The following is a 15,264-nucleotide window of genomic DNA, read 5'->3' as shown; positions in this document are numbered from 1 at the left end:
TCCAGCTTATGCTCTAGATTTCATATTATCTACCTCTTTATTATGCCCTCTGGAGCGAATTGGCAGATGATTCAATCTTGCCGGTGCTTTCAATCTTCTCAAACCACTTTCTGGCGGAACGAATGTTCTCAAGGATCAACAACTCTTCATGTTGTTGGACACTGTTGCTGTCCACAGGAGTCTTGTCTTTCAACACGATCATGATGAACATGTTGTCGGTCAACACGTCTACGTAGAAGTATGTGCCGTTGCTGCCTCTTATTATCAAGTTGTTGAAATTGGATCTCAACTTGGAAATCGACTGTTTGTAGGTTTTGATAATATTTGAGATCTTTTCGAAACGCTTTGGATCCAACTCTTCGCTGGTGGTCTCCTGCTTCTGTATGGAAGCAGTGGATGATATCACCAAAAAGGTCGTCTTCTCAAACAAAATGATTTCTTCAGATTCCAAAATCAGATTCAACTTGAGCAAATTGTTATTGAAGAGGTTCATGTTGGGTATCAACGAACAGACAATCTGCGACCATGCCTTGTATAAACTCTCATCCCAAATGGACGTGGGGAAGCCAATTAACTTGAACTGGTAGGGATTCGAGATTTTCTGGAGTTTTTCCATCATTATTGTAAATAACTCCTCCCGTTTGTCAATTTGGACGAGGTCCATCTTGTGCAACAATACAAAGATTTTGGCACCTGGACTATATTTCTGAAGATTTGTGAGCGCCTTGATGAAAATCTCAATATCTTTATTGATGGACTTGGACTCCACGTCAAACACGTGTATGAGTACTTGTACCATCTTGAAGATGTGGTCTTTCTGGTTAGTGAAGTAGTTGTCCATGAAAATATCTTGTCCACCACAATCCCATAAATTGAGAGTCATGTTGCCAAGGAACCTAAGGTGCGAATGCTCTACATCGATGGTGGCACCAAGTCTTCGGGTATCAAAGGCTGAGTAGTTGGAGAAGATGATAGATCTCATTGACGACTTTCCGGAACCTGAACGGCCCATAAGAAGCAACTTCTTTCTTGAAGAATGGGACATTATGAACTATCAGGAGATTTCAGAAGTGAATGGAAATGTATGGTAGTTAAATAGTTGACTATAGCTGTTTAGTAAAGAAGTAGTACAGTAGTCTAATACAACAGCCTAGTGGTAAAAGTGATTCCAAACACAATTATGGGTATAATTATTTATAATAGTTGTGATGATATTGGATAGTTGGTTATTAGTGAATAGGCTGAAAAATCTATTGGCTAATATTTGGTATGGTAGCGAAAACTGTCTGGGCTTTGCGAGAGGTGGTGTATACTTCCGCAAGAACAACACTGGTAGCAAGAACGAAACAAAAACAATATTTATGAAAAAAATTAATGGAAATGAAATGAAGAGCTGGTAATTGTCAGCCTTACAGATGCCTGTTTTGGTGATGCTAAAAAAACAGGAATACGAGCCGCCTTATCGTTGGTGGGTGCACGACTGAGGGAATAGGCGACTACCTCTGGAGACAAAGAGCTGACTACGGTACTGATGTAGCACTTAATAGAAGACTGTAAGAAAGCCTATGTTTGTTATTCCGAAATAGTTCAATGGTGAAGAAGAGTTTAAGAAAAATTTAAGAAAGCTGTTTGAAGCAACCGATTCTCAACCACGTATATCAAATATTCTATGCTTACTTAGAGAAGGAAAACTGCCAGAGTAGAAGCGAATAGACTAAACACACTACGAGAAGTTGAATAAACAGGTAAATTCTGCTGACTCTTTGTATAAATAAGAATACTCTATCTAAAGTCAAGTAAATGTAAATCTTTTGCAATGTCTTTATTTTGGTTAAAATTTGGGTGCAAATTTGCAAGATGTTCGCAATAATTAGAAACTCTCAAACTCTTAACTGACAAATTACAATTACCAAACCAACAATTCATTTCTCTTAGTCAGTAATAGCTACAACACTCAACATCACACTATCTACATCCTCACATGTGTAGACGCTATATATCACGCCTAAGTCTAAGAATATCTAAATATATCTGTTATCACAGAAACTGCGGCACGGGTGCACACTCTTCCATAGTCTCACGTGACAGATAAGCCCCACTTCTCCGGAAGGCGAGCGATAAGTAGGTCTCCGTTTTACGACCGAATTGAACTCATTCCTCCCCTTCTTTTCTTCTTTTCTTCTTGTTCTTTCCAATTTTATTTACACCTACTCATTATCTTGATGTTTCCGAAACGCGTCCTTTCAGCCTTGGCTGTCTATTTGGTAGCTGCCAACGCATTGGTTATCCCTGATGTCAACTCATTCTTCAACTTCAACCAGTTTGTGCCTCTGACTGTTGCTGTCAATGCTGCTCAACAACAACCACAACAGCTCTGGACAGCTAACAAGAACGAGGCTCCTGTTCTTGCAGCCGGTTCCAAAAGCGTAGCCATCCCAAACAGATACATTGTTATCTACAAGGAAGACGTTACCGAGGCCCAGAGAAACCATCACAAGAAGTGGTTGATTGCCGAACATACGGAAATGGTTGCCACAGCCGGAATTCGTCCTTCGGTAGGTGTTCTCGACTTCTTCGATGTCGACACGCTACTCCTGGGCTACTTCGGCTACTTCACTCCCGAGATGCTCCGCAAGATCCAGAAGGACCCTCGCATCAAGTTCATTGAGCAGGATACCGTAATGAAGGTCAATGAGTTCGACGTCGAGAAAGATGCCGAATGGGGTTTGAGCAGGATTTCACATCGTGAAAGCAGCCCTCAACTCGAATACCTTTACGATAATGAAGGTGGCAAGGGTGTCACTGCTTACGTCATTGACACCGGTATCAAAGTTGAACACGAAGAATTCGAAGGCAGAGCCCTGTGGGGTGAAGCCGTGGCTTTCCCCAAGTTGAAGATTGATGGACACGGCCATGGAACCCACTGTGCTGGTATCATTGGATCCAAGACGTATGGTGTAGCTAAGAATGTTGAATTAGTAGCTGTAGGTGTTATGAACTTGTTGGGTAGTGGTACGACCTCAGACATCATCAAGGGTGTCGAATTTGTTGTCGGCGACCATAAATCAAACTTCCTGGCAAAGAAGAAGGGCTTCAAGGGCTCCACAGTCAACATGTCTATTGGTGGAGGAGAATCTGAAGCTTTGGACTTGGCTGTTAATGCTGCTACCAAGGCTGGCTTGCATGTAGCTGTAGCTGCTGGTAACGACAATGCTGACACTTGTACTTTTTCTCCAGCAAGAGCCAGCGGACCAATAACCGTAGGAGCTTCTGATATCAACGACAACAAGGCTGAATTCTCCAACTGGGGTTCTTGTGTAGACATCTTCGCACCTGGGGTTGACATTGTTTCTACATACATCTGGAGCAACACTGCTTCTATGTCTGGTACTTCAATGGCTTCTCCTCACATTGCTGGATTGCTTTCGTACTACTTGTCGCTCTACCCTGAGCCTGAATCCGAGTACAGCGTAGCTGTATTGGACCCAGCAACCTTGAAGGACAAGGTGATCAAGTATGCCACCAAGGGCGTTATAAAGGGCTTGAAGAATGACGGTTCGCCTAACTTATTGGCCTTCAATGGTGCTGGCGCCAATATCACCGACTTCTGGAGCTTATAAGGAAGCGACTGTTGATTCTTAGAGCCAAGGAAGTAAATCTTTGGTAGGTTTTTGATTTAATGATTTTCAAACAAACGGCTAGATCCTGGTATCGATTTTTGTGATTTTTTTTCTTAATTCTTCTTGTTAGAGAGTTTAGATACGGTTAGGTTGGCTTTATTATACGAGTATTTGACATAATTAATTGCACTACCAATAGAAGTGGGAATTGAAGATTGGGTGGATCAATTGACTCTGAGGCAAGAGTGACAGATGATTCAAGTTATTAGAACCATAACATTTCCTGAAAAGTAGTTTATCGGAAGAGGAAACAGATATAAGCCTTGTTGGGTTAAGCTAACAGGGTTAACGGTTTCTTGAACAATAGGAAGCTTAGGTAATCAATGCAGCTAAGGTGGACGATTGATAAGCCACTAGAGCACAACTGACACCGTAGCTGGATTTACAATCGATCACAGAAAGAGCAAAATAAGTGGAGTATTGACCCTGCCACTAGGCTATTGGAAGAATTCAGAACAGAAAAAACTACCAGTATTGCATTTAATACAGAGTTGAAAGGTAGCAATGGCAAGCTACACGTTTAGGTATAAGTTCGTTAAGTTAAAAATAGAATACAGAATTGCGTAACCGAGTTGCTTTATTACAATTTCGGATACAGACAACTCAATTGATACTTCATGAGAATGAAGCTGTTGATCTTGCCTGTGGTGGATGCAAATACTTGATGAAAAAAATAGAAAAAAAAAAACTATAGCGGGCCGCCAAATGCGCCTACGTAACCATCTGAAGCTAATTACATGAAAAAAGCGGTGGCCCTGATACACAAAGGTACGCTCATGCCGTTAACAACCTTAAGTAGACCAGGTGTAATCGAAGGAAGCGAAAGTATTCTGGCCGCAAACGGCGGTGCTCATGCAGAAGTTGGACAGTATCTGCACCCTGGCGCAAAACTTGCAGAGAATTTGGAACTCCATAACTGTAACAGTCGCTTTTGGTGTTTACGATGGTGCGGCTCTGTTTGCAAACGTCGAGATTGCAAGCAGCTACACCTCCTAAATTTTTGTCTTACTGCTGCTTTTGCCACGTCAATTCGAGAATCTTAGATTGTCTGATCTAAGATTGCCGCCTTGCCATATTAAGTTATGAAAGTAGAGAATATTTTTTTTCCAGGGACTTATTTTATCTTTTTCTAGTTTTGCTTGCCGGGAAAGATAGAAGTTTATACCCGGTATCCTCGCTCAAGCGTCGATCCGTCCAAAGTTTTTTGGACATCATAAGGGTTTTGTATGTAAAGTTTTGTGTACCTGGCTGCGGGATGCCATTTCGGCAGTCCCGAGCGGGTTTATCTCTAAAGTGGAAACACTCCCGAGTTTCATACGCACAGGTGCTAGGCTGAACAAGAAGAAGTACTATGAGCTGTTGGAACATATAGCGAATCTGAACAAAAATTGCGCACATTCTCCATTGCAGGGACTCCACGAGAAAAAATTATTTGTATTGAGACTCGATGAGCTACCATTGAGGAACAAGAAACCCTGGGTTCTGAGAGGTGAGTTTAGTGGTAAAAATACGTTCAGAAGCAAGAAAACTAGATGGATAGATAGTTGAGCCCGTAGTTAAAAGTTAGAGTGACGGGCTGGCGAGACAAGATCTCATCGCAATGATGAAGTGTGAATATGTGTCACTATGGAGATAAGCACATCAAGGTTGCGGCAGAACTAATTCAGAGGTGAAATGAATTAGCATCAAGGGTTCTCGACGTTAAAATCAAGTGCTGTGTGTGAATCCAACTGTAGAATTTTCGGAAAAGAAAGATGGAATACAAGAAAAATTCAGCCTTGATCCGAGCATTCCCCTTTCGTCGAGAACTCATAAAAACACTTCGGAACGGTGTAGTAAAAGTTGTTATACCGATGAACGTTATAAAAATATTAAAGTAGCCACAAAATAAGAATATTTTTTGCACGGGAAAATAATAGTAACGATAATAATATTATTAATATAATATTTATCATATAAATAATTTCAGTTGTATTGTCCCGGCCAAAGAAGGTTTCTCCAACAATAGATTTGATTCTGCCAAACCCCATGTCGTACGCCGCGAGAAACACCACCGACTGGACCAACAAGCAATTACGAGTAATGTTGCGAGCAGATTAATAATTGCCCACGGCTCGCCCACCCACTGGGGCACTGCAGAAGATTTGGGAGCACGATTACTGAAACGATTTCGCGAGTTGTGCACAATCTGCAAGTTGGCCTTATATATAGTGCCCAAACTGGGGCAGATTGGCGGACTTAGATATCCACATTAAATTTCACAGAAACGTCAAACTATATAACCTCTGGAGACTTTCTCGTTTGCACCTTGTATCAAATTGGTCTATGAAGAATCACTACCATGTCCGAAGTAAAGCCGCCAGACGTTGTCAAACACAAGAGAACGAGGAAGTTCGATAAGAGAAGCAGAAGTGGCTGCTTGACATGCAAACAGCGCCGAGTCAAGTGCGACGAATTCCATCCCCGATGTAAGAACTGTGTTCGTTTGAAGCTTAATTGCAACTATGGTGTGAAACTTCTTTGGGAAGATGAAGCTATAGCTAAGGGAATTTCGTTCGGTAGATCCAAACAGAATAAAATCATACGCCAGCAGAGTAGAAGAGGAAACTTGCTTCCAAATGAGAAGAAGCAACTCACCCTCACTGAGATGCTTCGGAACAACAAGAACATCAAGTGGGTCAAGTCGGGAACAGACTCATATAACTTATTCTTGAACACTACCTATGAGGACTTTAACAAGATCTTCGACATGGTCACCCGGGACGACTTAGAGTTGAAGAAGTACAACATGCCCCACAAGAACACCAATGTCATCATTTCTGTCAACGACAATGCCCACACTAGCAATAACATAACAGTAAGTCCTGCCAGCGAACTTGTGGTGAATAACCACGACATTTTCATGGACTTAGCAGAACATGCCCATGGCTATGATCAAATGTTTGAATCCCCTAGCTCTTCATCTTCCACCTCACTAATCATAGGGAACCCTTACGGTTCTAACCACAGCAACAATCTGCATAACCCTATAGAATTTTCGTTCAATCTCGATCACTTCTTTTGCAGAACTTTTACGTCTACTTTCAACTTCTTTAATGACGAGTTCTACAAAGACAATATCAAATTGGAGCTGGAGATCTTCAACTACTTCGTCAATGGCATCTGTCCCGGCTGCGTTTGCTATCCCAAGAAAAGCAACGGTGCCAGCGGCATGATTCCAGCACCAGTAACGCAGATAAATCCTGATTTGAATCCGTACTTATACTTGGTCGTTCCCTTAGCACAGCGATCGCCTATAGTCTACAAGACGTTGGTTTCTGTGGCCTCGAGGCAGTTGTCGTTGTTGGGCAACTCGAAGTTTGATACTTTGTCTGAAAATTACACTTCTGAAGTGCTTAAAGCGCTTCCTTTGCTTATCAAAGAAAAACAGATGGAAAAGTCCAACAACTGGGACGAGGTTTTAGCCACCGTGTTGATGCTCTGTTTCGCCGATATCTCATCCAGCTGTGGAGCCTCGTGGTTAATCCATTTGAATGGAGCCAAAGAGTTCTTGAAAGTATCCTCTATCAGATCCAACATCACTCCTGTTGCCAAGTTCTTTATTCGGTACTTTGTCACCCACGAGGTCATGGGTGAAACTGCCTGGTTCCAGAACATGATAATTTCTGACGACGAGTTCTTGGACGGGCTCAAGAATGATAGTGATGAACGTATAGACTTAGTTCTTGGATGCTCTCCTCATCTCATTTCCATCATAAATCAGATTTCCAAGCTAGGAGAAACTTACGAAAGTTTTGAGTCCAAGGATAGAAATTCCAAGGGGTTCATGGAAATTCAGGCTCATATCTTGGAGCTGCGAGATCGCTTGGAATCTAAGTTGACCAATTTAAACCAGTACTTGAAGATCAGTGAGTTGGATGACGAGAGCCACGATAACATCATAAAAATCTCAGAAATCAAACGGTTGACAACGTTAATCTACTTGTTTGCTCGTATAGACTTGGAATACCTTCACTTAAATCACAACAAGCCAGACAATGACAATGATGCAGTGCTAGGAGTCAAGTATCCTAAGAGGTACACCGATAGACTAAAAGCAATCAAGCAGGTGACCAAGAAGATTATGGGCTTGATCCAGACGTTACCATCTGTGTCGATGTCGTTGTTATGGACATTGTTCATCATCGGCATCGTTTCAGTTGAAAACGAAGAAGAACGGTGGTTTGTTCTAAGCAGGTTGATCGAAATGGAAAGAATTAGAGAATTGGCAAGTGTGAAGATTGCAAGACAGGTGGTGGAGACAGTGTGGAAAGAAAAGGACTTGAATTGTTTGAGTAATAGATGGAAGGATATGATCAAAGGGAAAGCAAACACCATCAGTTTGGCATGACATTGTAATTTTAGTTTTCAGTTCGGGTTACATACACATTTTTGGTTGATTTTCATGGCTTCTATATATCATTTTAAAATCATTAGGTCTACATGGGTTTAATATACGAATGACTTTGTTTGTAAATTAAGAATTTATTAGTTGAATAATCTATAAGGTGCCTATCGAAATGAATATGCTATGTCTATTATGTATGTTGAATAATAATGCAAAGGGGGTGTTGTGACCCTAGATCAAGTCCTTGTACTTGTTGTGGATAGAGTGGACCAATTGTCTGAGTTCCGTCTTTCTATCTTCATCACACCAGGACCCGTTGATACCGTTCAAGGCAATTTGACGCCATTGTTCGGTCGAGAAGCCGAAACGGGTATGAACGGCACGGTAGTTGTCCAAGATGTAACCACCGAAGTAAGCAGGATCATCAGAGTTGATCGAAAATGGAACATTCTTGTTGAAGAACGTGTCGATTGGCAATTCACTGACATCCTTCACAACTTGCAATTTGACGTTGGACAATGGACACAAGGACAACATAGTCTGGTTCTGAGCCAATCTGGTCATCAATTGCTCATCGTGCTGAGAGTTCACACCATGATCAATTCTGGAAACAGTCAACAAGTCAAGCGAATTGGACACAAATGTGTGGTCACCTTCCTCACCAGCGTGGGCAGTTAAGCCAACTTGGGGGAATCTGTCCTTCAAAGTCTTGTAACATTCGGTGAACAAGTGTGGTGGAAATGGCTTCTCACTGGAGTCCAACCCCATACCATGGATCACACCAGATTCGAAGTGCTTGTGAGCATCATCAATGGTCTTCAAACCAGATTCAGCTGGCAAGTGTCTTAATAAACACATAATGAGCTTGTTGGTAGTGCCGAACAATTCGTTAGCTTTCTTACAAGCGCGGTCGAATCCTTCAACTACAGTATCGATGTGAATACCTCTTTCAACATGACCCTGAGGATCAAAGAACACTTCCGAATGCAAACAACCATCGGAATGTGCTTTCTTGAAGTATTCCATGGCCAAATCGTAGAAGTCGTTCTCAGTGATGAGAACACTCATACCGATATAGTAATGGTCCAAAAAGTCTTGCAAATCAGCAAAGTTGTTGTATCTGACAGCACAAGCTTCAACCGAAGGTGGGAAGTGAGATGGCAAGGTAATATTGTTTCTCTTAGCCAAGTTGAACAACAAAGAGGGCTCCAAGGTACCTTCCAAGTGAACATGATGTTCACATTTGGGCAATTCCCTCAAGAAGTTTTCCATGTGCTCGTTGCATTCGTATTTGGCCATTTTTGCTGATTACCTTCGTTTGTATGGTCTTGGCAAAAAGGTTAGGAGTCGCAAAAAATAGCTTCCTTTATATGGTTTTCTAAAGTTGAAAAAATGTGAAAACTCATCGACTTATCATATTTTTTTTCGGTGCAGCATAAAAAGAAATTTTTGACGTAAATGGAAGCCTAAAGCTAGTTTCAATCAAGAAATGAAAAACTACTCTATGTCATAGATCGGAGAGAATGTTCAATTGCAAGCAGATTTCATGGATACGTGTACCAGAGAACGAATGTTGAGGGTTTCAAATGTGAGCTCCATATCACAAATATTGATTGCTTTACAAATGTATTTGTTAACCGCGGAGCTTCCGAATATCCAAAGAACAGTTGAGCTCGCAGAATTATTTCAATAGCAATATTTGGTGACACTGAAATATGTACTCTCTAATAATGTACATTCTAACGATTTGGTGTATTCCAATGAAAAATAATTTAAAAAATATCAAGCATCTATAGACAACTTACTTAAGTCGGGTACGCCAAAAGCGGCTGCAAAATCTTCCATCAAGTCTTCGACATTCTCAATACCGATACTAACTCTCAATAACGTGACTGATACCTTGTCGTCGCTCATGGCTCTCCATTCGATCAAACTTTCTACCCCACCTAACGAAGTAGCATGATGGAAATACTTCAACTTAGATGGCAAGCTTTTGGCGAATTGTTCGGAGGAAACTTCGATAGAAAACACGGGGGAGTGACCCCTAGGCATCTGCTTTTTGATATAATCGTCCTTCTGAAGTGAACCGTGGTACACTTTAACCAAATCAGGGAATTTGTCTTGGTTATCCACCAAGAATTTCACCAACTTTGTTGCATTCTCCGATTGTTTCAACACTCTCAACTCCAAGGTACGGATACTTCTGAGTAACATCCAACTTTCCAAGTTGGCGATATTGGTTCCAAGAAGCAATCTGTCGTAGACCAACTTGTCTCTGACTTCCTTGGACTTTGTAATCAAAAATCCAGCCAACAAATCGCTGTGTCCCCCAAAAAACTTAGTAGCTGAGTGCATAACTAAGTCAGCACCAAAATCAAATGGATCTTGAAGGGGAGGAGGTGCGAAAGTGGCATCTACTACCAAGTAAGCACCTCTGGCATGAGCCTTATCGGCGTAATACTGTATGTTGAAGTTGACACCTTCGGGATTTACTGGGGTTTCCAAATGAACTACATCCCCTTTTCCCAATTGGCTGAAATCATCATCCAAGTCGATTTGTTTGAGTCCGTAGTTACGAGTCCATATATTAGCAATACCGTGACAGCCATGGTAGCCTTTTCCAATAGCTAAGACCTTTGGATTGAAATGGGTCAAAGAAGCATAGAAAGCTCCAAGTCCCGAGGAATAGGCAACTACATATCCTCCAGTAATAGAAGCAACAGAAGCTTCTACCTGTTCTGAATTTGGGTGAGAGAGCCTGGAGTAATAAGGAGTTCCCAAAATATCGAATAGCTCCTTATCGGCCAATTTGACCAATTTTTCAGGATCATTGTCGTATCTGAAAGTTGTGGAAACGTTAATAGGTGGAGCGACATCCGGCACCCTGTTTAGGTGGTTAGCTCCGTGGATCAAGTTGGTGGAGAATCCTGGCATAACTAGTGGTGAGTTTTCAAAAGTCTTAAAGTAGGAAAGAAATTCAACTATGGGGAAATTTTTCACCACTTTTAGTACCGAAAAACCGTTATGACATAGCAGCCCACAGTGCGGAACCGCGTGCCGATTTCGCAATTCTTCATGACTCAGATTACTGCAAGACGATTCTGGCTGCGAAAAAATCGCGGAATTGAAAAAAAAACCAGATAAGGACTTATACAATTTTTAGGAGTAATTAGCGATGAAAGTGTGGCCGGCATTGGTACGAGAAAGCAATCCAGATAATGGGATATGAATTAAGGTGTTCTCATAGGTTTTCTTCTTTTAACGTCTTGAACAAACGTTGAACTCAAATTATAGAAACGTCTTAGTTGTGAAGAACTCATAGCTTCATGGGGCCAACTTTGTGGGTTGATCATTAGCTCTCGAAAGCTTCGTTTGCTACATTTCGATTATTCTTCACTTAGCCAATTAATCTAATTATTTTTGACTACATTTGAAGCAAGCAAGAAATAACTTTCAATAATCTCAAATTGAATACGTCACACATAGGTTCATGAATTATTTTACTCACTTAAAGTTGAATTTACATATTAAGGTTCTAACGATCATCCAATCTCAGAAGGGCTTACCCGAAGTAGCATGTTCCGAAGGCTTGAGCTTTCTACCCAACCTTTGAATTAAATACAAGACACATCCAATAAATCTGAACAATGCCATAAATGCCACCATCCACAATACCACAGTCAAAAAGACCTTAGCACGTTTGTCCTTTTCAACTTGAAGGCCTGTTGCAGACTCAAACTGGTTGAAACCACCTGTTTCCAAGACAATCGCTACAATGATGAAGTTGGTGATCATCCAAATCAACACCGTCATGGATCTGATAAAGGCATAATAGTCTTCGTTGGAAGTAGCCTGTTTGGAATCGTTCTCAACCCATGGATTCTTGATCTTTTCTAATTGATTCAAGTACGACTGGTTGATTTCTTCCTTGAGAATTGGTATACTGACATCGAAAGTACCATCTTCTCTAAGCTTGGCCTCACCCAACAGAGCTCCACCAGTGTCACCTTTGGTACCCCAAGAAATATCGTCGATGTTACAGAAGGCATAGATATTAAGAACATTCACGTACGATGGAGACAACAAAATGTATTGCACAAACGAAGTGAACATGTGCCATGGCTCGAAGTAAAGAAACGAGGCAAGGAAGTATAATGCATACGTGGATGAAGTGGCCACTACCAAGTCTCTGAACTGAGAATTCTGGATGAAAAGAGCAACTGTGATTTTTGTATGTGATCGATAAATTTCTTGAATGGAGTGGATAGCCATAAATAGAGCAGCAAAGATCATATACGCCATCAATATAGCAAAGAAAACAACAATCACAATGTAGAACCTCTCTGTACCCTTTGGTTTGTTACCAAAACTCAAGACAAACGTAGTAACAATAGAGGCAAGGTACATCCAAAGGAAGATAACAGACAAGACTTTACCAGGAGCAAAGCCCAAAGCAGGGTCGGCAAGAGAAGTAGTCAAAATTCTGAAAACTAGGAAATAAGAACCGATAGCGAACCAGGAGATTACCAAGTTCAAGAACTGATAGAAGAACTCGATATGAAGGAAGACCTTTCTACCAAAAGAGTGCGACGAACCCCAGATCTTTGCAAAATGCACCAAGGCGTAGATAGCTGCGAAAAACGAACCATTCAACCATCTTCTTCTTTGTAAGATGAATTCAGCCAAACCTTCAGGTACATCAGTTTCAGCACTAGCACTCTTACAATATCTCAACAACCAACTACAATCCTTCTTGGCAACAAGCTCGTAACAGAGAATTCTATCTTCAGCCAAGTACATATTGGAGGTGAAGATACCTGCTTCTTCCTTCTGCTGGGTCTTTTTCAATTGGTACTCATCATCATTTGGATCCAACTCTCCACTGCTGTGCATGAACTCACCCTTGAAGTATTTTTCAAGAGGGCCCTTGCCATTGACGTCATTTTGCAAGGCACAAAACCTGTAGGCAGAAAAAGCACCAGGCAAGACGGAAATGAATCCAAAGACAGACTCGGTGGGTTTATCCAAAATATTGGAGATCTTATACTCAAAATTTTGTCCGTATACGATGGGATTGGTGAGGATCTGTCTCTTCTTCAAAGATGCTCTAATTTCACCACAGGCACCAGCGACTCGGTGGTCCTTGTCGAATTCCTTCCACAAGTGATATAACGACTTACCCGAGGGCTGGGTTCCCGCATCGAGCAAAACTACAATTTTAGGGTCTAGAACTTGGCCCAAAGCCTGGAAACACCATCTATGAGAATTGATCTTCTTGGCGTTATTCTCTTTCAAACAGAAGAGCAACTGCACTGGCACTATCTTTTCGGTAGTTAATTTCACAGTATCGGTGACACTGGAGATCCCCACTCTCGTGGTATACTCGTATACATGGGCCTGAGTCTTTTTGTCATCGACTCTACTTTTGGCAAGTCCATCCTGGTAGACTCCCAATGCTGCAAGAAGAGCCTGGGCTCTCTCATGGATCTTGGAACGACCATCAGACACTATACAAACAACGATTTTTTTCCACGAATCCTTACCCCAGGTGGAGTTTCTGTTTCGAGACTCCAAATGTTTGATGTTCTTGAAGATTCCCTTCAAGGTTCTGGCCAAAAGGATGTCACTTTCGTTGTACATAGTGACTACAATCATAATTTCTGTCTGACGGGGAATGGGATAATGGACTGGACGTAAGATGTACCCATCTCTGTAGAAGTTGGAAGGACCACATGTAACAGCCGTGTATCTCATATAGGAGAATTCTCTTGATAAACCACCGTCCTTTTCACCGGCCTTATAGTCAGGAAACTTGGAAAGCAATTCTGTCGCCACAGGACAATCTAACACCAAGTGTCCGTTGAGACCAGGGGCTATACCAATTTGGGGCTTGGGTGGAGGAGGTTCGTGATACAGAACGTCTTGGAATGGAGAATCCTCGTTATCTTCATCATCATCCGAAATGGGAGGAGGTGGAGGCATATCGATAATGGAAGGTGGCTGGACTTGAACCGTGGCCAAATCGTAATGATCACCCTCGAATTGGTTATACTGAATTTGTTGATCAAACTCTCTTTCATCTTCATCAGCTTCGTCGTATACGTTGGGTACGAAAGCCTGATGGAAATCGTGGTTAGACGTGTATTCCACATACTGAGGCAATGGCTGTGAATAGTTCTGGTTATGGCTGTTGAAGTTGCTATTACCGTTTCCATTATGGTTGAACTGATCCATTTCGTACTCGTTATCGTAGAAGGGATCGTTGGGAGTGCGGATTGGAGTCAAGTTGTTTGCCTGGAGATGGCTGGTGTTGAAAATCGCCGTGGGATCGAGATTCTGGCTGGTATTGTGGTGGTTTTGCACGTTTTGGGGATGTTCAAATTGGCTGTCGTCGTGGTAGTAGGAATCTTCAAAGGATGCTGCAGAGCCTCTTCTGTCGTAAGCCGGCTCTGGCTGCTGGAAGTTGACGGAGCTGGTGCTATCGTTGTAATTGAATCCCTGGTTCTGTTGGTTTGGATTGAGATATTCGCTGGAGCCTCCACTGCCACGATAGGGCGTATAAGAGGGATGGTTGTATTGACTCATGATATGGTTATCTCTCTTAATGTGGAGTCGATATAGAGCTGTGTTTAGGCTTGAATAAGTTGATGCTGAAACTGAACTGAAGTTAACCTGACAAGTTGAAACAAAGGCTGTTCAGTATTCACGTGTAGTTCAGACAATCCTCAGTACAAGTGTTGACTTTGGAACTGAGTTGAGTGTTGGGAACAGTATTGGCTAGGTAGTAGATGTATGACAGCTACTCTGCGTATGATCTAGAACGTATGTGTCTACTATAGCCCTATCTAGGTAAATGAACGAGCAAGTGAAATAGTCTATTTCTACACTACTTCAGCAACCCGAGGAAAAGTCCACTATATATCTGTTCGCTGAAAATTTCCACCTTTAATCTGTAACAGATTCGTAAACAGATCAGCCTCGTTAAGTTGGCGCGAATATCACAAAGCCAGCAAAATGACCTGAGCTCAGTTAACGTCTCTTTTGACACTTTACCCGTCACCTGGACCTCGGTTCCAACTTGTCTCTTCCGGTGGTTGGCCCACTTTCAAGTCATCGATGGTGATATTTTGCTTAGCCAAATTAATATCTCAACCTCCCGTCATCTTCTGCCATTCTCTGTCTGTCTGTCTGTCTGGA

General features: G+C 41.8%; 6 protein-coding genes across 6 annotated transcripts; 2 read left to right on the top strand and 4 right to left on the bottom strand. All coding sequences in view use genetic code 12, as the record gives it.

Annotated features, from left to right (window-relative positions):
• Positions 1-40: 40 nt before the first annotated feature.
• PICST_35930 (predicted protein) lies at positions 41-1,045 on the bottom strand (the record flags this gene model as incomplete). The annotated part of the gene is made up of 1 exon (XM_001384096.1): positions 41-1,045. The coding sequence occupies one exon, from the start codon at positions 1,043-1,045 to the stop codon at positions 41-43; it is 1,005 nt and encodes a 334-aa protein (XP_001384133.2).
• A 1,225-nt stretch (positions 1,046-2,270) lies between these two features.
• PICST_4493 (predicted protein) lies at positions 2,271-3,620 on the top strand (the record flags this gene model as incomplete). The annotated part of the gene is made up of 1 exon (XM_001384446.2): positions 2,271-3,620. A coding segment is annotated over one exon (1,350 nt), but the record flags the coding sequence as incomplete, so codon positions are not given.
• Positions 3,621-6,753: 3,133 nt separating this feature from the next.
• PICST_59528 (predicted protein) lies at positions 6,754-8,070 on the top strand (the record flags this gene model as incomplete). The annotated part of the gene is made up of 1 exon (XM_001384445.1): positions 6,754-8,070. A coding segment is annotated over one exon (1,317 nt), but the record flags the coding sequence as incomplete, so codon positions are not given.
• Positions 8,071-8,298: 228 nt separating this feature from the next.
• On the bottom strand, positions 8,299-9,366 carry AAH1 (adenine aminohydrolase (adenine deaminase); the record flags this gene model as incomplete). The annotated part of the gene is made up of 1 exon (XM_001384095.1): positions 8,299-9,366. The coding sequence occupies one exon, from the start codon at positions 9,364-9,366 to the stop codon at positions 8,299-8,301; it is 1,068 nt and encodes a 355-aa protein (XP_001384132.1).
• A 483-nt stretch (positions 9,367-9,849) lies between these two features.
• Positions 9,850-11,001, bottom strand: PICST_59680 (predicted protein; the record flags this gene model as incomplete). The annotated part of the gene is made up of 1 exon (XM_001384094.1): positions 9,850-11,001. One exon carries the CDS (start codon positions 10,999-11,001, stop codon positions 9,850-9,852), a length of 1,152 nt encoding a protein of 383 aa, XP_001384131.1.
• Positions 11,002-11,541: 540 nt separating this feature from the next.
• On the bottom strand, positions 11,542-15,240 carry CHS2 (chitin synthase 2; the record flags this gene model as incomplete). Its single annotated transcript, XM_001384093.1, has 4 exons — positions 11,542-14,184; positions 14,218-14,403; positions 14,431-14,539; positions 15,221-15,240. 4 exons carry the CDS (start codon positions 15,238-15,240, stop codon positions 11,620-11,622), a joined length of 2,880 nt encoding a protein of 959 aa, XP_001384130.2. The 3' UTR covers positions 11,542-11,619.
• Between the last annotated feature and the right edge of the window lie 24 nt (positions 15,241-15,264).

The sequence above is a fragment of the Scheffersomyces stipitis genome, chromosome 4 (assembly GCF_000209165.1).
Source record: "Scheffersomyces stipitis CBS 6054 chromosome 4, complete sequence".
NCBI classification, from domain to species: domain Eukaryota; kingdom Fungi; phylum Ascomycota; class Pichiomycetes; order Serinales; family Debaryomycetaceae; genus Scheffersomyces; species Scheffersomyces stipitis.
Note: the sequence above shows the minus strand (reverse complement) of the source record. Positions and strands in the feature narration are given on the sequence as shown.